Source organism: Myiozetetes cayanensis, unplaced genomic scaffold (assembly GCF_022539395.1).
Source record: "Myiozetetes cayanensis isolate MyiCay16 unplaced genomic scaffold, myiCay2020 scf31, whole genome shotgun sequence".
Classification (NCBI taxonomy): domain Eukaryota; kingdom Metazoa; phylum Chordata; class Aves; order Passeriformes; family Tyrannidae; genus Myiozetetes; species Myiozetetes cayanensis.
In genome coordinates, this window is record NW_026087533.1 from 4,248,954 (window position 1) to 4,266,404 (window position 17,451).

At 58.1% G+C, this 17,451-nt stretch overlaps 4 protein-coding genes across 6 annotated transcripts; all 4 read left to right on the top strand.

The window, feature by feature from the left end:
- The first annotated feature begins 253 nt into the window (after positions 1–253).
- Positions 254–1,415, top strand: CNR2 (cannabinoid receptor 2). Its single transcript, XM_050326352.1, is given in 2 exon segments — positions 254–380; positions 383–1,415. Coding segments are annotated over 2 exon segments (1,047 nt in total). The 3' UTR covers positions 1,303–1,415.
- Positions 1,416–3,529: 2,114 nt separating this feature from the next.
- On the top strand, positions 3,530–7,980 carry FUCA1 (alpha-L-fucosidase 1). Its single transcript, XM_050326347.1, has 8 exons — positions 3,530–3,873; positions 4,541–4,675; positions 4,842–4,979; positions 5,352–5,457; positions 5,828–6,028; positions 6,253–6,443; positions 7,020–7,119; positions 7,722–7,980. Exons 1-8 carry the CDS (start codon positions 3,530–3,532, stop codon positions 7,863–7,865), a joined length of 1,359 nt encoding a protein of 452 aa, XP_050182304.1. The 3' UTR covers positions 7,866–7,980.
- Positions 7,981–8,617: 637 nt separating this feature from the next.
- On the top strand, positions 8,618–12,964 carry HMGCL (3-hydroxy-3-methylglutaryl-CoA lyase). 2 transcript variants are annotated; one of them, XM_050326355.1, is made up of 9 exons: positions 8,618–8,751; positions 9,655–9,741; positions 10,017–10,124; positions 10,382–10,477; positions 10,595–10,743; positions 11,177–11,240; positions 11,574–11,762; positions 11,958–12,083; positions 12,349–12,964. In XM_050326355.1, exons 1-9 carry the CDS (start codon positions 8,701–8,703, stop codon positions 12,448–12,450), a joined length of 972 nt encoding a protein of 323 aa, XP_050182312.1. In that variant the 5' UTR covers positions 8,618–8,700; the 3' UTR covers positions 12,451–12,964. The 2 variants fall into 2 exon arrangements, with proteins under 2 accessions (XP_050182312.1, XP_050182313.1); XM_050326356.1 differs by lacking the exon at positions 8,618–8,751 and adding an exon at positions 8,887–8,959.
- A 412-nt stretch (positions 12,965–13,376) lies between these two features.
- GALE (UDP-galactose-4-epimerase) lies at positions 13,377–17,313 on the top strand. 2 transcript variants are annotated; one of them, XM_050326354.1, is made up of 11 exons: positions 13,377–13,426; positions 14,040–14,206; positions 14,281–14,396; positions 14,601–14,714; positions 15,101–15,277; positions 15,362–15,475; positions 15,563–15,629; positions 15,731–15,816; positions 15,938–16,015; positions 16,145–16,259; positions 16,336–17,313. In XM_050326354.1, exons 2-11 carry the CDS (start codon positions 14,086–14,088, stop codon positions 16,389–16,391), a joined length of 1,044 nt encoding a protein of 347 aa, XP_050182311.1. In that variant the 5' UTR covers positions 13,377–13,426; positions 14,040–14,085; the 3' UTR covers positions 16,392–17,313. The 2 variants fall into 2 exon arrangements, with proteins under 2 accessions (XP_050182311.1, XP_050182310.1); XM_050326353.1 differs by lacking the exon at positions 13,377–13,426 and having other exon boundaries at positions 13,773–14,206.
- The last annotated feature ends 138 nt before the right edge of the window (positions 17,314–17,451 follow it).

Sequence of the window (17,451 nt, forward strand, 5' to 3'; positions counted from 1 at the left end):
GCTAAATCACCAGACAGAGCCTGGACCTCTGCTGGGAAAGGGTGGAAGATGACTCCAGCATTTGGGCTGTGGACCTGGAAATAGGTCCCCATGGGCTACTTTCTTTTCACTTGCTTCCCTCTAAAGGGGTGATGTGTCTGGGTTGAATTTATTGCCTGTTGTGTAAATCCTCTTCAACTTTTTCAGAGCATCTGAGGAGGAGCAGAAGGAAGCAGGAAGGCTCTCTGTGAGCTCCTAACTCCAGATAACAACCATGGATATTTGTAAGATTCCTGAAAACGCCTCCAAGTGCAGCGGGAGCACCATGCAGTGCTTCATGGTGCTCAGCACGAATGCACAGAAGATAAGCATTGCCACCCTGTGCTGCCTCTTCGGGACACTGTGTGTTTTGAGAACTCCCTGGTGCTCTACTTGATCTTCTCTTCCCCCAGGACCAGGAAAAAGCCTTCCTACATCTTCATCAGCAGCTTGGCCCTGGCTGACATCCTGGCCAGCGTCATCTTTGTCTGCAGCTTTGTGAACTTCCACGTGTTCAACGGAACCGGTCCCTCCAAGGAGGCCTTCCTGCTGCAGCTGGGAGGGGTGAACACCTCCTTCTCCGCCTCCCTCAGCAGCCTGCTGCTCACAGCCCTGGACCGCTACGTCTCCATCAGCCGGCCCTCCGAGTACAAGCTCCTGATGACGAGGAAAAGAGCCTGGATAGCCCTGGGGGTGCTCTGGGCCACCTGCGCCGCCGTGGCCGCCCTGCCCCTCCTGGGCTGGAACTGCTGCACGCTGGACTCCTCCTGCTCCGAGCTGTTCCCCTTCGTGGACCACAGCTACCTGTGGGGCTGGGTGTGCCTCACCCTGCTCCTGCTGGGCTGCATCGTCTGCGCCTACGCCCGCGTGCTCCGGAGGGCCCGGCAGCACGCGGCCCACATGGAGCGGCAGCAGGCGCAGGGCGGGAAGCAGAACAGCCGCGTGAGGATGGACGTGAGGCTGGCCAGGACCCTGCTCATGGTGCTGGCCGTCCTCGTGCTCTGCTGGTCCCCCGTCCTCGTGCTCATGATCTGCAGCCTCTTCTCCCGGCCCAGCGACCGCCTGCGCAAGGCGTTCGCCTTCTGCAGCACGCTCTGCCTGCTCAACTCCATGGTGAACCCCATCATTTACGCCCTGCGGAGCAAGGAGCTGAACTCCTCCCTGAGGAGGGTGTTGTCTCGCTTCAGGAGGCAGCCGAAGGCCTCTGAGGAAAGCCCGGAGGCTGAGAGCACCCACAGGTCCTCCGTGGTGGAGACCGTCTGCGAGGACGCGCCCGGGACGTAGGGAGGCACCCGGGGAGAACCCGTCAGCTCAGGCTGCCAGAAGCAGTCTGGATCACTTCCCTGTTTCTTTTCCCTTCTGATGGAGGACCTGGGAGATGAGGATCAGCTGCCTGCCACGGAGACAGCTCCTGCTGATGTTATCCTCCAGTGCTGGGACACGACAAGCACGGACCTTGCCCTCAGGCACGTGGTGGGATTGTTGGGGTGTCCTGTGCAGGAGCTGGACTTGATGATCCTCGTGAGTCCCTTCCAACCCAGAACATTCTATGATTCTGTGGTTCTACAGCCTCCTGCCAGGGGAGGTTCAGGTTGGACATCAGGAGGAATTTCTTCTCTGGAAGGGTTAAACACTGGAAGGAGCTGCCCAGGGAGGTTTGGAGTCCCCATTCCTGAGGTGTTACACTGGCAGCCAGTCCCCAGGCTGCAGAGATACCAGTGCCAGCCATGAGACAGTGGATAAAACCATGTCCCAGAACAGCAGATCCTAATATTTTATGACAATTCCCCCTGCCTGTCCACCAGTAACCCCCAGTCTGTTTTTATCACATTCAGTGGTGTCTGTCCTTACACTCCATAACACAGAGGTAACCCCAAATAAAACCCTCCACAGACCTTCAGGTTCTCCAGAAATCCCCAGGGATCACATAATCTCTCTGAATCCCTTCACTGGGCACAGGCAGAGCTGTGCCATCACCATCAGCAGAGTGCTGAGAGCACATGAGGCAGAGGTACATCTATTTATACCAGACCCTGGGGGTTGTGTATTTTCAGCACAGTGACAAAAAAAGTCCTCGTGTCCTGGCAAAGGTGACAGAGAGCAACACAAAGTCACGATGAGCTCCCAGTGGCAGGGAATGCCTGGCTGGATCCCACAGGAGCAGGATGGCAGCAGCAGGAGGTACCTTGGCTCTGCCTAGGAAAGGTGCAGATGGTTCCTCTGGACTTGCAGGCAGTCTTGGCCAACTGTGCCTCACAGCATTTGGGACTGTGTTGATTTTAGCATCCATGGAAAACTGGAATGTTCTCACTGTGGTTTATGGACTCTGCAATAGGTGGAGCAGACAGGACCCTGCAGGTACCACATTTCTTCCAGCAAATTCCAGGAGAGCTGACCTAACCACGAAGTGTTTGGTGGATGTTCCGTGATTAAACATTACAGCCACTTGTCATGTTTTATTTCTGTTTCTTCCCTGGTGCATAAACACCTCCAGTTGACAAGTTTAAGCCCAACCTGGGGCAGATACTCTGAGCATGAGGAACTTGATTGGGGTTTTTTTTTGCAAGTTACACAAAAGCAGCACCTTTGGCTGCGTGGAGGGAAAAGTGGGACAGGGCCCTTCACCAGTGACCTGGAGCAGGTGGGTTCCTGCCAGCTCCCAAAATGCCTCCAACGGGGATGATGCTTTCAGGGCACTGCCACGAGGTCCTTGGACTCTGCCCTGTGTCCCAGAGGATGCATCCAGCCCTCCTGTGCGGGTTTTTGGTGCCAGACCTCCCACACCCACACAAGGAGGGACAGCAGACACTGGTACCTTGGCAGGACTGTTGTTATAGAGCCAGGCAAGGAAAGAAGTGGAATTCCACTGCAAATCTGGAGCTTCCCAGTCTCCATCCGACCAAACCAAGTCTGATTTGTATCTAAGAGAGATGAATGCTATCTGAAAATGCCTCATTTTCTCCCACCACACCGTGTTTCTTGTGCCTGGCCCCCACCTGCACAGGAGGGTTGGGGGGCAGAGGAGTCTCACCCAACTCAGTGAATTTTACATTTCTTTTGCGTGGCCCTAGCTAAGATGACTCTTTCTAGAAATATTCCTGCAGTGCAGTGTCCACTCTAGGCTGTTCACTCGAATTTAACACAGACAGGTTTAGCTACTTAAAAACAAACGAGAGAAGCGCTCCGTGACACCAAAACCCGGGGGAACGCGGGAGGTCACACAGGCAGGACGGGGGCAGGGGGGCTGCCCGAGGGGAAGCGGCTGCAGCACCGAGGCTGAGGGTTGGATCGGCGATCCCTGCGGGGATGCCGCGGACCGCAGCCTCGAACCTGCAGCCTCGAAGCCGCAGCCTCGAACCCGCGGCCCCGCCGGACGCTGCGGGGACGCCGCGGACCGCAGCCTCGAACCCGCAGCCTCGAACCCGCAGCCTCGAACCGGCGGCGCCGCCGTTGCCCCGGTGCCCGCGGCGTGGGCCGTGACGTCCCGGGCGGTGGGCGCGGCCGGCCCGCCATGGCGGCGGGAGCCGTGCTGTGTGTGCTGGCCGCGCTCGGGCCGTGCCTGGCGGCCCCGCCGTACCGCCCGGACTGGCGCAGCCTGGACGCCCGCCCGCTGCCCGCCTGGTTCGACCGCGCCAAGCTCGGCGTGTTCGTGCACTGGGGGGTGTTCTCGGTGCCGGCCTGGGGCTCCGAGTGGTTCTGGTGGCACTGGCAGGGCCAGCGCGACGCCGCCTACGAGCGCTTCGTGCGGAGCCGGTTCCCGCCCGGCACCTCCTACGCCGAGTTCGCCCCCCGTTTCACGGCCCACGACTTCCAGCCCCGGCAGTGGGCAGAGCTCTTCTGGCGGGCAGGGGCCAGGTCAGCGGCCGGGGCTGGCCGGGTTGCGATCCCTGAGGGGATGAGGATGGGTCTGGGGGTCCCTGAGGGGAAAGGGGGTCCCTGAGGGGATGAGGATGGGTCTGGGGGTCCCTGAGGGGGTCCTGAGGATGAGGATGGGTCCCTGGAAGGGTCCCTGGGGGGATGAGGGTGGGTTTGGGGGTCTCTGAGGCAATGAGGGGGTTCCTGAGGGAATAAGTGCTGTGGCCACGGGTCCCTGAGGGGATGGGAGAGTCCCTGGGGATATAGAGGAGCCATTTCTGGGAATCTCTGAGGGTTGGAGGTCCCTGGTGACCGAGCAGAGAGGGAACCCATGTCTGGAGGTCCCTGAGTCCCTGGAAAGGCCCAGAGAGGTTGGGGGCACTGCCTGGGGTCCCCAAGAGGCTGCAGGGGTCCCTGAGGGCATGGGTCAATGCCCAGAGTGCTGAGCAGATGACTGACCTTGCTGATTCCTAAGTCTCAATTGTTCCTTCTTTTCCCACATTAAAATCCACTTAAAACCTCTGTCATTCTTGTAGTTGCTTCTAAATTTGGAAGGTAGTGGCAGGGGGCTCCTCGCAGTGTGGCTATCCAGTCCTTGGCTGTTTTAATGACTGTGGGATATCTCAGCTGTCCTTTTGCCATCCTGACCAAGAACCTTTTCCCTCAGGTACGTGGTCCTGACCACAAAGCACCACGAAGGCTTCACCAACTGGGGGTCGCCCAGGTCCTGGAACTGGAATTCTGTGGATATAGGACCCCACCGAGACCTCGTAGGAGAGCTGGGAGAAGCCCTCAGGGAGAGGTATGGCACTGCCAAACTGCTGTTCTGTCAGCTGAATCAGTTGTTAGGGGTTTTTTGATTTTTTTTTTTGCGTATTATTGCAGTGAATCCTCCTGGCTGTGCTGACAAACAGCAGAAAACGATGGGTTTAGTGTGCCTAACTCTTCCTCCTGTTTGTGTCCTTCAGGAACCTACACTATGGGCTGTATCACTCCCTCATGGAGTGGTTTAACCCACTCTATCTTGCTGACAAAAAGAATGGCTTCAAGACCCAGAGCTTCATTACAAAGAAGATGATGCCAGAACTTTATGACCTCGTGCTAAAGTAAGAGCTACAGCCAGTTCAGAACCCTGAGCACTTCCCGCTTCCAGAGAGGAGAACTATTAATTTTGCCAAGGCAAATCTCTTTACTAACCATTAGGAAAGGGGTTCACATTTGCCCTGTGAGCAGTCTGATCTGTAGAATTAAGGTAGGGACAAATTTCTCATGGAAAAGCAGTTCCCTTTAATCCTGCCTTTGTGCAGGGTGGCTGGAAGTGGAGCAACCTGCCTGGTGTTTGTGTGAAGCAGAAAGCGAAGCAAAACCTCCTGGTGATGTCAGGCAGTGGGAAGGGGAAGTATAATGATTGCAGACACAGGAAACACAGTGTGGTGGGAGAAAATGAGCCATTTTGAGATAACATTCGTCTCTCTTAGATACAAACCAGATTTGATTTGGTCGGATGGAGACTGGGAAGCTCCGGATTCGTACTGGAATTCCACCTCTTTCCTTGCCTGGCTCTATAACAACAGTCCTGTCAAGGTACCAGTGCCTGCTGTCCCTCCTTGTGTGGGTGTGGGAGGTCTGGCAGCAGAGAGATGTGTGATAACACCAAAAACCCGCCTGGCAGATGCCAAATGTGTTTTATTCCTCCTACAAAAACCAGAGAAGCCTCCACAGTGCTCCTGTGAGAAGCTCCACTGTCCTTTGCAGCACTGCCTGAGAGAACAGAGAGGGGCTCCCCCAGAGAGGGGTTCAGCCTTCTCAGGAGGGTTCTCTCTTTCGTCACACAGGGGAATTTTAATTTTAGCCGTTTTCCTCCTCACCTGGATGCCTTTGCTGGCTCAGGGGGGTGATTGCAGGTGGGACAACCCAAGACAAAATGTGCCCTGAGCTGAGTCTGTTCCCCCAGGACACCGTTGTTGTTAACGACCGCTGGGGCCAGGGCTGCTCGTGCCGGCACGGAGGGTTCTACAACTGTGCTGACAAATACAAGCCAGGCACTCTGCCAGATCACAAGTGGGAGATGTGCTCCTCTATTGACAAGCTGTCCTGGGGCTACCGGAGCAACATGAGCATCGCTGAGGTCATGGATGAAGCAACTATCATTGAGGTGAGGAAGCTGAAATCATGACAGGTATGGGGGGGGGAAATACTGAGAGCTAGAGGTTTCCTTCATCCCCCTACTTGCCAAAACAGTTGTCGTGTGTTCCATGCACTCAGGCTGGAGGTAAGGAGCAGCTGATGAGGGTAAAACCCTCCTTTTTTGTTTGTGTGGTTTCTGTGTTCTCAGAGGTGAAGGTAATGCAGGTTGTGACCTTGGTTTATCTGCCACAGGAGCTGGTGCAGACTGTGAGCTTGGGAGGCAACTACCTGCTCAACGTGGGACCTACCAAAGAAGGGGTGATTGTCCCCATCTTCCAAGAAAGACTCCTGGCCCTTGGGAGGTGGCTGGACATCAATGGGGAGGCAATTTATGAATCCCAGCCTTGGAGAGTGCAGATGGAGAACAGCACAGACACAGTCTGGTAAGGACTCTGCTGCTCTGCAACCAGCTGGGCTGGGACTTCCACAGCTGACGTTCATTTCTTATTTGTTCTTAAATTTGGCACACCCTGAACTGTTGCAGATGGTGTTTAGGTAATGTCCTACAGTTGGAACATTCAGTTACTGCCCTAGGCTGTTACCTAAGGAATATCTTGCTTGAAAGAAGAGAATACAGAGCAGGGCTTCACCCATCTTGCTTGAGTTGGAGAAAGACAACCCTTCCTTTAAAAAAAATGTCAGGACTGTTTTAAGCAGTGGTTCTGGCCAGAAATTTCTACAAACTGGAGTTGTTTTTGTTTCCTCAAGCGTGTCCAGTGTGGGAATGCAGGGCAGTGATGGGGACGAGGCTGAGCCCAGCACAGCTTCACAGGTGACATTTGCCCACATGGACTTTGTTTGGGTTTCATCAGCCAGCGCTGACGGGCCCATGGAGGGTCCAAAGTGACAGGTTTTGGAAGGAGGGGAAAGTAGGTGACCCCCGTGTGGTGACAGGAGGTGAGCTGGTGTTCTGGTGCTGCCGTGGGGCTCCTCACCCTGCTGGACTCCCTGTCCCACAGGTACACCTCCAGGGGACCGGTTGTCTACGCCATCTTCCTGCTCTGGCCTCGGGACAGCGTTCTGAAGCTCTGCTCGCCCGTTCCGTGCCCAGCCACGCGAGTAAGGAACCTGAAAAACAGATACCAAACACTGAGGAGCACAGTTTGGGTGTTTGTGGGCTGGGAAGGGCCAACCTGGCTTCCTTTGGGAACTGGGGAGAGCAGGGAAGTTGTGTGCTCTGGCCTCCCTCCAGATCCTCACAGCATCCTGGGCTGTTCCTTGGTTCACTGAACATGGAATATTGGACAGGAATTGCCAGGACAGGCTCATGGCTGCCATGGAATAGGCAGGTTCTTCTCCCCTGGAATCTTCTGGCCCTGCTGATGCAGAGAGGGGAAGTAAATAAAGATCCAGGCTCACGCAGGGCAGGGGGTGGCTGTTCCTGCACCGCAGACCCAGCTCAGGGGCACTGACCTGCTCGTGGCAAATGTCGCCCTGACGCAAATGCTCGAGTGCCCTTTGCTCTAAACAAACAGAGGCGAAGCCTCAGTAACAAACAAACCCACAAACAACCAACAAACATCAAATGTTTGACCTCAAAACTTCCGAGCGTCACCTCCTGTGCCCTGTGAATGGCGGGTGGGGATGGGTGGGAGATGCTCTGGGGTGTGCACAGGGGTCCTGTGTGAGCTCCAGCTCATTGTCCCCTCCCTCCTCTGCAGGTGACCATGCTGGGATATGCAGGGACTCTGAAGTGGCAGGAAAAATCCCCAGGGAAAGGGCTGCTCATCACCCTGCCCTACGTGCTCCCATCTCCTGTCTCCCCTCAGTCTGGCTGGGCCGTGAAGCTCGAGGGTGTGTCATGACAGGTGTGGGATGGACACAGCATCTCCCAGTGCCTTTCTTTTCGAGTGAATCCAAGAGGATTTTTCATTTATTGTTGAATAAATAATTTATCACTTAAGAGAAGGTCTCCTTTAATCCCTTCTGCCTTGTGTTCCTCTGGTGTTGATTTGAACAGTTGTGATCACCTACTTTCATCATGAATAAATACAACAGGAGCTTGCTGGAAGAGATCTGGAAGAAAACCATAATCTAATACAAATCCATCCACAAAGTTTTATTTCTATTCAGTGGGGACAGCTGCAAGGAGAAGAGGTTCTGTTCTTAGTGAATTGAAGCCACTGTTGTGGGTTGAACTTCTGCTGTTTGAGTGAGGGCAGATTTCCAGCGTGGATGCTGAACTTCTCCAAGGAGGGCTGAACTTCCAGAATGATGGAACTCCTCACCAGAGCCGGCGTTTCTGCAGCACGGGTGGTTGTGGAGGACCCACAACAACCCACAAGGCTTTGTTTTGTCACCTGTCCCACCCGGCACGAGCAAAAGCTGCCAGAACAGAGCCGCCGGGGCTGTTTCTCAATGGACAAACATCCACCTGCGCGAACCGGCACCGCCTGCCAGGGGTCCCTCACGGGAGCATCACCGGCCCCGCGATGACGCCTTAGGCACAGGAAAGGGACAACAGAGCCACGGCCGCTTTGCCTCTCAACCCCGATCACGCCGGTAACCTCTGTGGCGGCCCGTGGGCCCGTCCAAAGCAAACAGCGCCGTGTTTACCCAGCACCGGGGCCAGAGCACGAACACACCCTATAAGTGCGCGGCGGGCGCGGGGCCGGGCAGTGCCGGGGGCCGCAGCGAAAGATGCCGCAGTGCGACACGGCGAGCGCGCCCAGGGACGGCGCCTGGGCACAGGTGGAGGGGCTGGGGACGGAGGGGCACGGAGGGGGATGAGGGATGAGGGACACGGAGGGTGCGGGCCTCGAACCCGCGTTCCCCGCGGTCCCCGCGGCCACGTGACCGCCCGTGTCACGTGCGGGGGGCGGGCGCGGTCACGTGATCGCGGGCGGACATGGCGGCGGCGAGGCGGCTGCTGCCGCGCTGGGCGGGATCGCTGCGGCCCGTGAGGGGGAACGGGCACCGGGGGACCGGGGGACACCGGGGAGGGACACCGCGGGGGAGCGGGGAGCGCTCGGGGCCGGTGAAAGGGGGACCGGGACGCCCCGGAGGGATCGAGGTGTCAAAGAGACCGGGGAGGGGTGCTCCGGGCTGGGGGAGATCGAGGTGATTCAAAGAAATCAAAATTAGCGTGATGTTTTTAAGCCATCCCCTCGGGGTAGCTTCTCCATAAACACCCCACCGAAACAAGGATTTTGCGAGCTTTTATACCCTTTAACGTCTCACGCCCCTCCTTGACAGTCATGTCATTGCTACAAGGCACCAACATTAATCTTTAGTTAAAGATAACTTAGGCTTCTTTTACTTAAACAACCTTTGAGATAGTTTCATGTTTTATTGCTATGAGGCACCAACATCAATCCTTAGTTAAAGACAACTTAAACTTTTACTTAACCCTTGATTGATTTAGCTTTCTAGGGTGTATTTTCACGTCTTTGGTTGAAGATTAGAGTACTTTCACTTAACCATTGATGTAGCTCTCCAGAGTGCAGCAGTCCCCCAAACTAACTCATCACACAGCCACTTCCACTGGGGGTAAATGAGGGACCAGGGGGGTCACCGGGCTGGGGGTGAGCAGGATGGGGGGTGCTGGACTTGGGGGGGCTCTGGGGTCCCTGCTGACTCTGCCCCCCGTGCCAGGTGAGCGTGGCAGCGGCGGCGGGGCCGTACCCGAGGCGGGTGAAGGTGGTGGAGGTGGGACCCCGTGATGGGCTCCAGAACGAGAAGGTACGGGGGGGGTTCAACCTCAGCCATTCCCTTCTTTTCTTTCTTCTTTTCCTTCTTTTCCTTCCTCTTTTTCTTCTTTTCCTTCTTCTTTTCCTTCTTTTCCTTCTTCTTCCCCTTCTCCTCCTATCTTCTTTTTCCTTTCCTTTAACTGCTGCTTTTTTAACGCAGAGAAACGAATTTTTTTTTCGGTTTTTTTGTGTTTTTTTTTCTTTTAGTGGAAATAAATGACTTGAGGTCGTTTTTCTCTTCTTGCCTTTCCTTCTTTTTCCCCTCAGAACGTCGTGCCCACCCCGGTGAAGATCAGTTTGATCAACATGCTGTCAGAGACGGGGCTGCAGGTCATAGAGGCCACCAGCTTCGTGTCCCCTAAGTGGGTCCCTCAGGTCGGTGTTCCCGCTGGGAATATTTGCAATATTCCAGACTTCCCCTTTGGACCCTGGGGAAGGGATAGCTGGCTGTTGGCATGTTGGCCTGGCTGGGTGACTGACCTCTGATCCCTCCCAGTGTGCAGTGTTTGCTTTCAGAGGCCCGTCTCCCTCAGCCCTAAATATTCCTGTTCCCCTTACAGAAAGACATCTGAAGGGTTATTTTACAGCTTGGGCGTTGTCCCTGTCACAGAGCTCTGCTGGTTTCTTTGCAGATGGCTGATCACACCGAGGTCATGCAGGGCATCAACAAAGTGCCCGGGATCAGCTACCCCGTGCTGACCCCCAACCTGAAGGGATTCCAGGCAGCGGTAAGGGCTGGCACAGCCTCACCAGCTGGCACAACCTCAGCAGACTCGCTGCTCTCAGAGGTCTTTTGCAGCTTTACTGGCTGTGTGGTTCCAGTTTATGATGATGTTCCTTTGCAGGTGGCTGCAGGGGCCAAGGAGGTGTCGATCTTCGGGGCGGCGTCCGAGCTGTTCACCAAGAAGAACATCAACTGTTCCATTGAGGAGAGCCTGGAGAGGTTCAGCGAGGTGATGGCAGCAGCAAGGGCAGCCAACATTCCTGTCAGGGGGTAAGGGATTCCTGCAGCCAGCATTCCCATCCAGGGGTGGGGAATTCCTGCAGCCACCTTGGCACTGAGCAGGTCAGGCTGGAGTTCATCCCTTTGGAGCCCAGCCCATGCAGCACTGAGGAGTGGGATTTCTTCTCAATTCTATTTTTTGGGAGACATTCCATGTGGAAGCGCACAGATCACAATCCCAGGAGTGCTGCATGCTCCGGTCTTGGTAGATTTTTCATGTCCATGGAAGAAGGAATTGCTGAGCAGTTAATTCAGTAATTGTTCAGTAATTAATTCTGTAAGATTTGGCCACTGAACTTTTGGAACACGAAATGAATTATTCCATCCTGAAGACACACAGGATGCACAAGTCCTGACTGATTTGGCCAGCAGAATGGCCTTGCCATTTTTCTAGCTAAGAAGTGTGTGCTTTTCTCAACCACAGATATGTTTCCTGTGTCCTTGGATGTCCCTACGAAGGGAAGATTTCTGCAGCTAAAGTTGCAGAGGTGAGTTTAGCACAAACACAGCCAGAATTTCTGTGGAAGTTTTTGGCTCATTTTTAGGGATCTGATTTGGGCACTGCTGGAGGATGGGAGGGTGTCAAACCATTTAACCAAAGCCTGGGAAAGGGAAGGCTGGGAAAGGTTCCAGCCACCACAGGGAGGGGAGACTGAGCCCAGCTGAAATGCCCTGGGGAATTCAGGGAGCTTTGGGGCACCTGGAGGTTTTCAGCCCCACGGAAGAGTCTCGTGGCTGCTCCAGGGCATCACAATCCCTGCGTGCAGCTCTGGGGAACGGGGGTGAGGTGCTTCCCAGGGCACAGCCTGGCTTTTGGACAGGTCTCCAAGAAGATGTACTCCATGGGATGCTACGAGATCTCCCTGGGGGACACCATCGGCGTGGGGACCCCGGGGAGCATGAAGGAGATGCTGAGCGTGGTGATGAAGGAGGTGCCCGTGGGGGCTCTGGCTGTTCACTGCCACGACACCTACGGACAGGCCCTGGCCAACATCCTGGTGGCCCTGCAGGTGCGATCCTCCCTTTGGGTCACAGGCTCACGGGGTGGTTGGGGTTGGCAGGGAGCTTTAATCCCGTCCCGTTCCCCCTGGGCAGGGACACCTCCCTACGAGCCCAGGTGACTGTGGGTTGGAGCTATGAGGGGCAGGAGTTTGTGTTGGCAGGGCAGTCACGGCTGGGCGTGGTGTGTGTGGGTGTCTCTGCAGATGGGGGTGAGCGTGGTGGACGCGTCCGTGGCCGGGCTCGGGGGCTGCCCCTACGCGCAGGGAGCGTCGGGGAACGTGGCCACGGAGGACCTGGTGTACATGCTGAACGGGCTGGGCATCCACACGGTGAGTGCCCAGGCCAGGCTGGAGCAGCCTGGCATCCTGGAAGGTGTGGCAGGGCTGGAATGAGATGAACTTTAAGGTCCCTTCCAACCCAGACCACTCCAGGATCCTCTCCCAGATCACGCCCTCGCTGTCAGTGAGGCTGCCATAAAGTTCCCTCCAGAGGCTCCCTCACCCCCTGGCGGGCTCTCCCAGTGATCCCAGTTGTTCCTGGGCAGCTGTTCCAGCAGAAGCAGTGCCAAGGCTGTGCTGTGTTTCCCCCGGGCAGGGTGTGGATCTGCAGAAGCTCATGGACACGGGCACCTTCATCTGCAACGCTCTCAACCGAAGAACCAACTCCAAGGTGTCCCAGGCGTCCTGCAGGCTGTGACACTGAGGGGGGTTTCTCCCTGGGTGGAGAAGAAAGCGAGGACCTGGAATTCCTCTCTGGTCTCCAGTGCTCCTTCCTGGCTCAGCACCTGAGAGGAAACTCATAACCCACCAGAATTTATGAAGAAAGGAGGGAGAACAGAATGCTTTATTTGACCTTGAGGATGTCACCATTTGCCTTAGGGAAGGGAGGACGTGGATGGGCTCTGGTCAGACCAGCATCCACTGACTCCTGCCTTGAGCCTTAGGCCACCAGCCAAGGATAATGCACAGTTTTTCCAGTTGGAGCACTTTTCCAGGCCAGGTTTTGCCCTTCCCTGCTCTCCTCACTACAGGTGTTAAGCCTGAGTCAGAAGCCTCTGAGTGTCCTGGGGCAGCCTTGGACCATCTTACAGGGACTGTGGCAAAGGACTGTGTATCTGTTGTAAGATACTTTTAAAAACTAGGACGACAAACACATTATTTAACATTCTGAACAAATCACATTTCTAATAAACTGAACCAGTTAAAGCTGCTGCTTTGGCTCCCAAGTGCCTCCTCTGTGGGGAAACCACATCACCTGGAGCTGTGGCAGCGTGTGAAACACCCCCTGCTCCTCACAGGTCAACGGGGAACTTCCCCCAAAAAAAATCCATTTAAAATAATTTATTTTAACAGTTCATTTGCGAGGCGGGAGCCTCGTCCTTCCTTTGGGTGGGGCTTGTGGCTGCGCCTTTCTCTGCGTACCACTCTGCCTCTCCCGTCCCTTCAGTGAACTGCAGCAATTAAATAAACCTTCAGATCTGAAGTGCTGAAATGGGGTGGAATGGGGCAATAAACGGCGATTTTGGGGAGGGCGCAGTTCCCTCCTCCCGCCGCCGGGCGCCGCCGGCACTCGGGGGTGTTTTGTCCGCGCCGGGTTCCCGTACCGGGGGGGGACACGTTTCCATGGAGGGGCCTTAAAGGGGCCGCGCCCGCGGCCGGAGCGGGAGCCGAGGGTGAGTGAGGGGGCGCGGGCACGGGCACGGGCACGGGCACGGGCACGGGCACGGGCACGGGCACGGGCACGGGCACGGGCACGGGCTCGCGCTGTTCCCCCCCGGCACTGCCCTCCCAGCGTTTCGGGGGCTGGAAGCTCTCCCTGTGCCGGTCCCACATCCCGGGTCCTTCGCTCCGGGCGTGGGGCAGGAGCTGCTGCTCCTCCCCGGGATCTCCCGGGTCCCACAGACATCCCCGCAGTGTCCCGGGGAGCGGGGCCAGCTCAGGGAAGGGGAGGGTGGGGGGGATTCCAGACCCGCAGGAGAACCAGGGGATGGGTGGGAAAAGCGCAGAGCCGACCCCACTGCGGAAACCACCCAAATTCATCCCAACTCCCCGTGCTTTGGGGTGAGCCCCGCGGGGTCTGCGCCGTGGGATACGGCAGGGACCGGGATCTCTCGGGAAGGACGAGGGTTTTTCCCGGGCTATGGCAGTGCCAAACCCACCCTCCGTGCCCGGGAGGTGTGCCCGGGCTGGCAGGGCGAGCTCCAGCCCATCCCCGTCCCCGGGAGAGCTGCAGGAAGGGCGGGAGGCGCTGCTGACGTGACAGAGCCCCAGCCGTGCCCGTTCCAGGCCGCCCCACACGGAGCCCGAGGATTTTCCTGCCCCAGGCAGAGCCATGGCCGAGAAGGTCCTGGTGACGGGCGGCGCCGGCTACATCGGCAGCCACTGCGTGCTGGAGCTGCTGCAGGCTGGATACGTCCCCGTGGTCATCGACAACTTCCACAACGCCATCCGAGGTACGGAGGAGCCTCGTCCCTGCCCGGGCACCCCCCCAGAAACGCCGGCTCCTCACGCCCCTCCATCCCCGCAGGGTCGGACGCGCTGCCCGAGAGCCTCCGGCGGGTGGAGCAGATCGCGCACCGGCCCGTCCTGTTCCAGGAGCTGGATATCACCGATGGGGCCGCGCTCCAGGAGCTCTTCGGGAAGGTGAGGGCGGGAGCTGCGGTGCCCTGGGCTCTCGGCGGGGAGGTGTGAGGTGGGAACCGATAGGGAAAAGGGCAGACCTGAGGAAATCCCTGTTCCTGCGGGGCCTGGACCCCCCCCCGGGGGGGCTGAATGGCGCTCCTGGGGGGAATCCCGGCTGGTTCCTGCCCGGAGATCCCATGTCCTGTTGCTGTTCCCCTCGTGCAGCACCAGTTCTCGGCCGTGATGCACTTGGCGGGGCTGAAGGCGGTGGGGGAGTCAGTGCAGAAGCCTCTGGAATATTACAGAGTGAACCTCACCGGGACCATCCGGCTGCTGGAGGTGAGGGGGGGGTGCCCGGGGTGGAGCTGAGGGGCTGCAGGGGGGCTGGGACCACCATAAAGGGGGGATTTCAGAGCTACAGGTAAAACGGGGAACGGGTGGAAAGGGGCAGAGACCACCCAAAACTAACACTGTGAGAACTCCCTGCCTCGGGGCAAAGCCTGAGGGACCTGTGCCGTGGCATATGGGAGAGACCAGGATCTTGGCTGGGTTCCACAGGAGGAACAAGGGCGTGTGATCCTGTGCTGAGGTGGCTGTGCTGCTCCATGGGCTGCTCCCGGTGCTCCCCGTGCCCAGCCCATCCCGGGATGTGGCGGTGCCTGGGCAGGGCTGGCCCCCAGCACAGGGATCCCCCTGGCTCAGTGCTGGCTGTTCCTGCCCCCCAGACCATGCAGGCCCACGGCGTGAGGAACATCGTGTTCAGCAGCTCCGCCACCGTCTACGGGGACCCCAAATACCTCCCCCTGGACGAGAAGCACCCGGTGGGAGGCTGCACCAACCCCTACGGCAAATCCAAGTTCTTCATCGAGGAGATGATCCGGGATCTCTGCAAAGCAGAGCGGGTGAGGGGCTGCCCCGTGGGGCTGGGAGGGGTGAGCAGGCAGCCCCCCAGGCACCCACCCAGGCAGTGTCCGTGTCCCCCCCAGGACTGGAACGCCGTTCTCCTGCGCTACTTCAACCCCATCGGCGCCCACGAGTCGGGGATGATCGGGGAAGATCCTCAGGGCATCCCAAACAACCTCATGCCCTACGTGGCGCAGGTACCGCCCCACTGCAGCCTTTGGGGACCCCTGGGGTCATGGGGTGGGGGTGGCACAGGCTGACAGGGCTCCTTGTCCCTCTCTCAGGTGGCAGTGGGACGCCGGGAATTCCTGAGCGTGTTTGGGAACGACTACAAGACGGATGACGGAACGGGTACGGCGGGGAAAGGGTGGAGCAGAACTGCCCTTGCAGCCCCCCCAGCCTGGGGTCACCCTGGGCATGGGGCTCTGCCCTCACCCTCTGGCTCCCTGCAGGAGTCAGGGATTACATCCACGTCGTGGATCTGGCCAAGGGCCACATCGCTGCTCTGAAGAAGCTCAAGGAGAACTGTGGCTGCAAGGTACCCTGGGGGGGCTGCCGGCCCTGGGGGGGCGTGGGGGTCCCCAGGGGAGATAAAGGCTGGGTTTGGCCCTTGTCTCCTTCCCAAAGCAGCTGATCCGTGTCCCTTATCCTCTTCCCAGATCTACAATCTGGGCACAGGCACTGGCTACTCCGTCCTGCAGATGGTCCAGGCCATGGAGAAAGCCTCGGGGAGGGAGGTAAGGCCTGACCTGCAGGGCACAGAACCAGCTGCTCCCACCAACCCCCCAAACCATCACTGCCACAGCAGCCCCAGGCAGCACCCCCTCAGTCCCCTCCCTGAGCCCCCAGAGCTGCTCTCCCTGCAGATCAAGTACAAGGTCACGGCCCGGCGGGAGGGGGACGTGGCCTCCTGCTACGCGGACCCGGCGCTGGCTGAGCGGGAGCTGGGCTGGAAAGCTGCCTTTGGGCTGGACAAGATGTGTAAGGACACCCCCTCCCTGGCACACGGGGCGGTGCCAGGCATGGCCCACCCTCACCTCCCCTCTCCCCGTTCCAGGTGAGGACCTGTGGCGGTGGCAGCTGCAGAATCCCACGGGCTTCAGCAAGAACTGAGCCGTGGCCGAGGGCTGGCCGGGCTCGGGGGCTGCTCCAGGCCAGCCCTTCCTGCCTCCTGCAGCCCCAGCAGGGCCAGCACCGTCCTGGGAGCAGCTCCAGCTCCCCCTCTTGCCTCTGGCATGGGGCAGGAAGGCTGGAGCATCCTCAGCCTCCCTGCTCCTCATCCTCATCCCCCTCAGGTCCTTTGCATCTCACAGAGCAGAACCACAATGGAGAGCAGAGCCAGGGCTTGGCTTGGCTCCCATCCAGGGGCTGTGCTTGGCTGGGTCCTGCAGCTCCCTCCCTGTGCCCTGGGAAGTGGCTGCATCCAGCACTTGGACACTGGGAGTCCTGCTGAGCCCAAACTGCAGAGGAACACCCCCGTTCCCTGCTGCCCCACCTGGCTCTTGGTCTGGGGGGAGGCACCCACAGCCCCTGCCCTGGGCAGGGAGAAGGTGCTGAGCCCCAGGAACACCCCCATTCCCCACTCCCACAGGGACCACTCACATTCCAAAGCCACCAGGGCTCATTTCCCCAGCCCAGGTCTCCGGGGCCAAGGGCTTTTTTGCACACACCCACACACACTTTTCCCCGCCCCCAGCATGGTTTTGGGGACCAAATCTCATCCCATGTGCTCCTGCTGAGCCAGAGAAACCCCTGCCAGGGCTGTGCCAGCCTGGCCCGGGTTATCACCCCACTGGTGCCTGGTTTTGGTTCCACATTCCCTGTGGCAGCCGCTTCCCAAATCCCGTTGCCAAAGGCTGCCCAGGAGCCTCTCATGCTGCTCCTGTTTATTCCTGGCAGCTCCAAGGGCTCTGTCAGGCAGGGATGACGCAGTCGGCCCCCTTTGCTGGCGGCTGGATGAATAACTTATGCTTCTAAATTATGAATTGAGCTTTTGATTTGTTTTTAAATAAACTTTCCTACTTTCTAAGTGGCAGCTTTGTTCTGCTTCCCCTCAGCCGGAGCTGCTGCCCCCCAAAAACGGCACCCTGGGGCCTCGTTCTAACCCGCTGCCCTCCCCACCCCTCCCTCCCAGAGGTGCTGCTGGGGGGTCCTGCCCAGCCAGGAATGAGGC

What these genes read in the sequence shown, in the direction of transcription:
- FUCA1 (XM_050326347.1), top strand. Translation starts at nt 3,530, where the DNA reads ATGGCGGCGGGAGCCGTGCTGTGTGTGCTGGCCGCGCTCGGGCCGTGC. An exon ending in ATGAAGCAACTATCATTGAG is followed by an intron (nt 6,029 to 6,252) that starts GTGAGGAAGCTG and finishes TATCTGCCACAG; the next exon opens with GAGCTGGTGCAGACTGTGAG. An exon ending in TTCCGTGCCCAGCCACGCGA is followed by an intron (nt 7,120 to 7,721) that starts GTAAGGAACCTG and finishes CCTCCTCTGCAG; the next exon opens with GTGACCATGCTGGGATATGC.
- HMGCL (XM_050326355.1), top strand. Translation starts at nt 8,701, where the DNA reads ATGCCGCAGTGCGACACGGCGAGCGCGCCCAGGGACGGCGCCTGGGCA. An exon ending in ATGGGCTCCAGAACGAGAAG is followed by an intron (nt 9,742 to 10,016) that starts GTACGGGGGGGG and finishes TTTTCCCCTCAG; the next exon opens with AACGTCGTGCCCACCCCGGT. An exon ending in TGAAGGGATTCCAGGCAGCG is followed by an intron (nt 10,478 to 10,594) that starts GTAAGGGCTGGC and finishes GTTCCTTTGCAG; the next exon opens with GTGGCTGCAGGGGCCAAGGA.
- GALE (XM_050326354.1), top strand. Translation starts at nt 14,086, where the DNA reads ATGGCCGAGAAGGTCCTGGTGACGGGCGGCGCCGGCTACATCGGCAGC. An exon ending in GGACCATCCGGCTGCTGGAG is followed by an intron (nt 14,715 to 15,100) that starts GTGAGGGGGGGG and finishes CCTGCCCCCCAG; the next exon opens with ACCATGCAGGCCCACGGCGT. An exon ending in AGAAAGCCTCGGGGAGGGAG is followed by an intron (nt 16,016 to 16,144) that starts GTAAGGCCTGAC and finishes CTCTCCCTGCAG; the next exon opens with ATCAAGTACAAGGTCACGGC.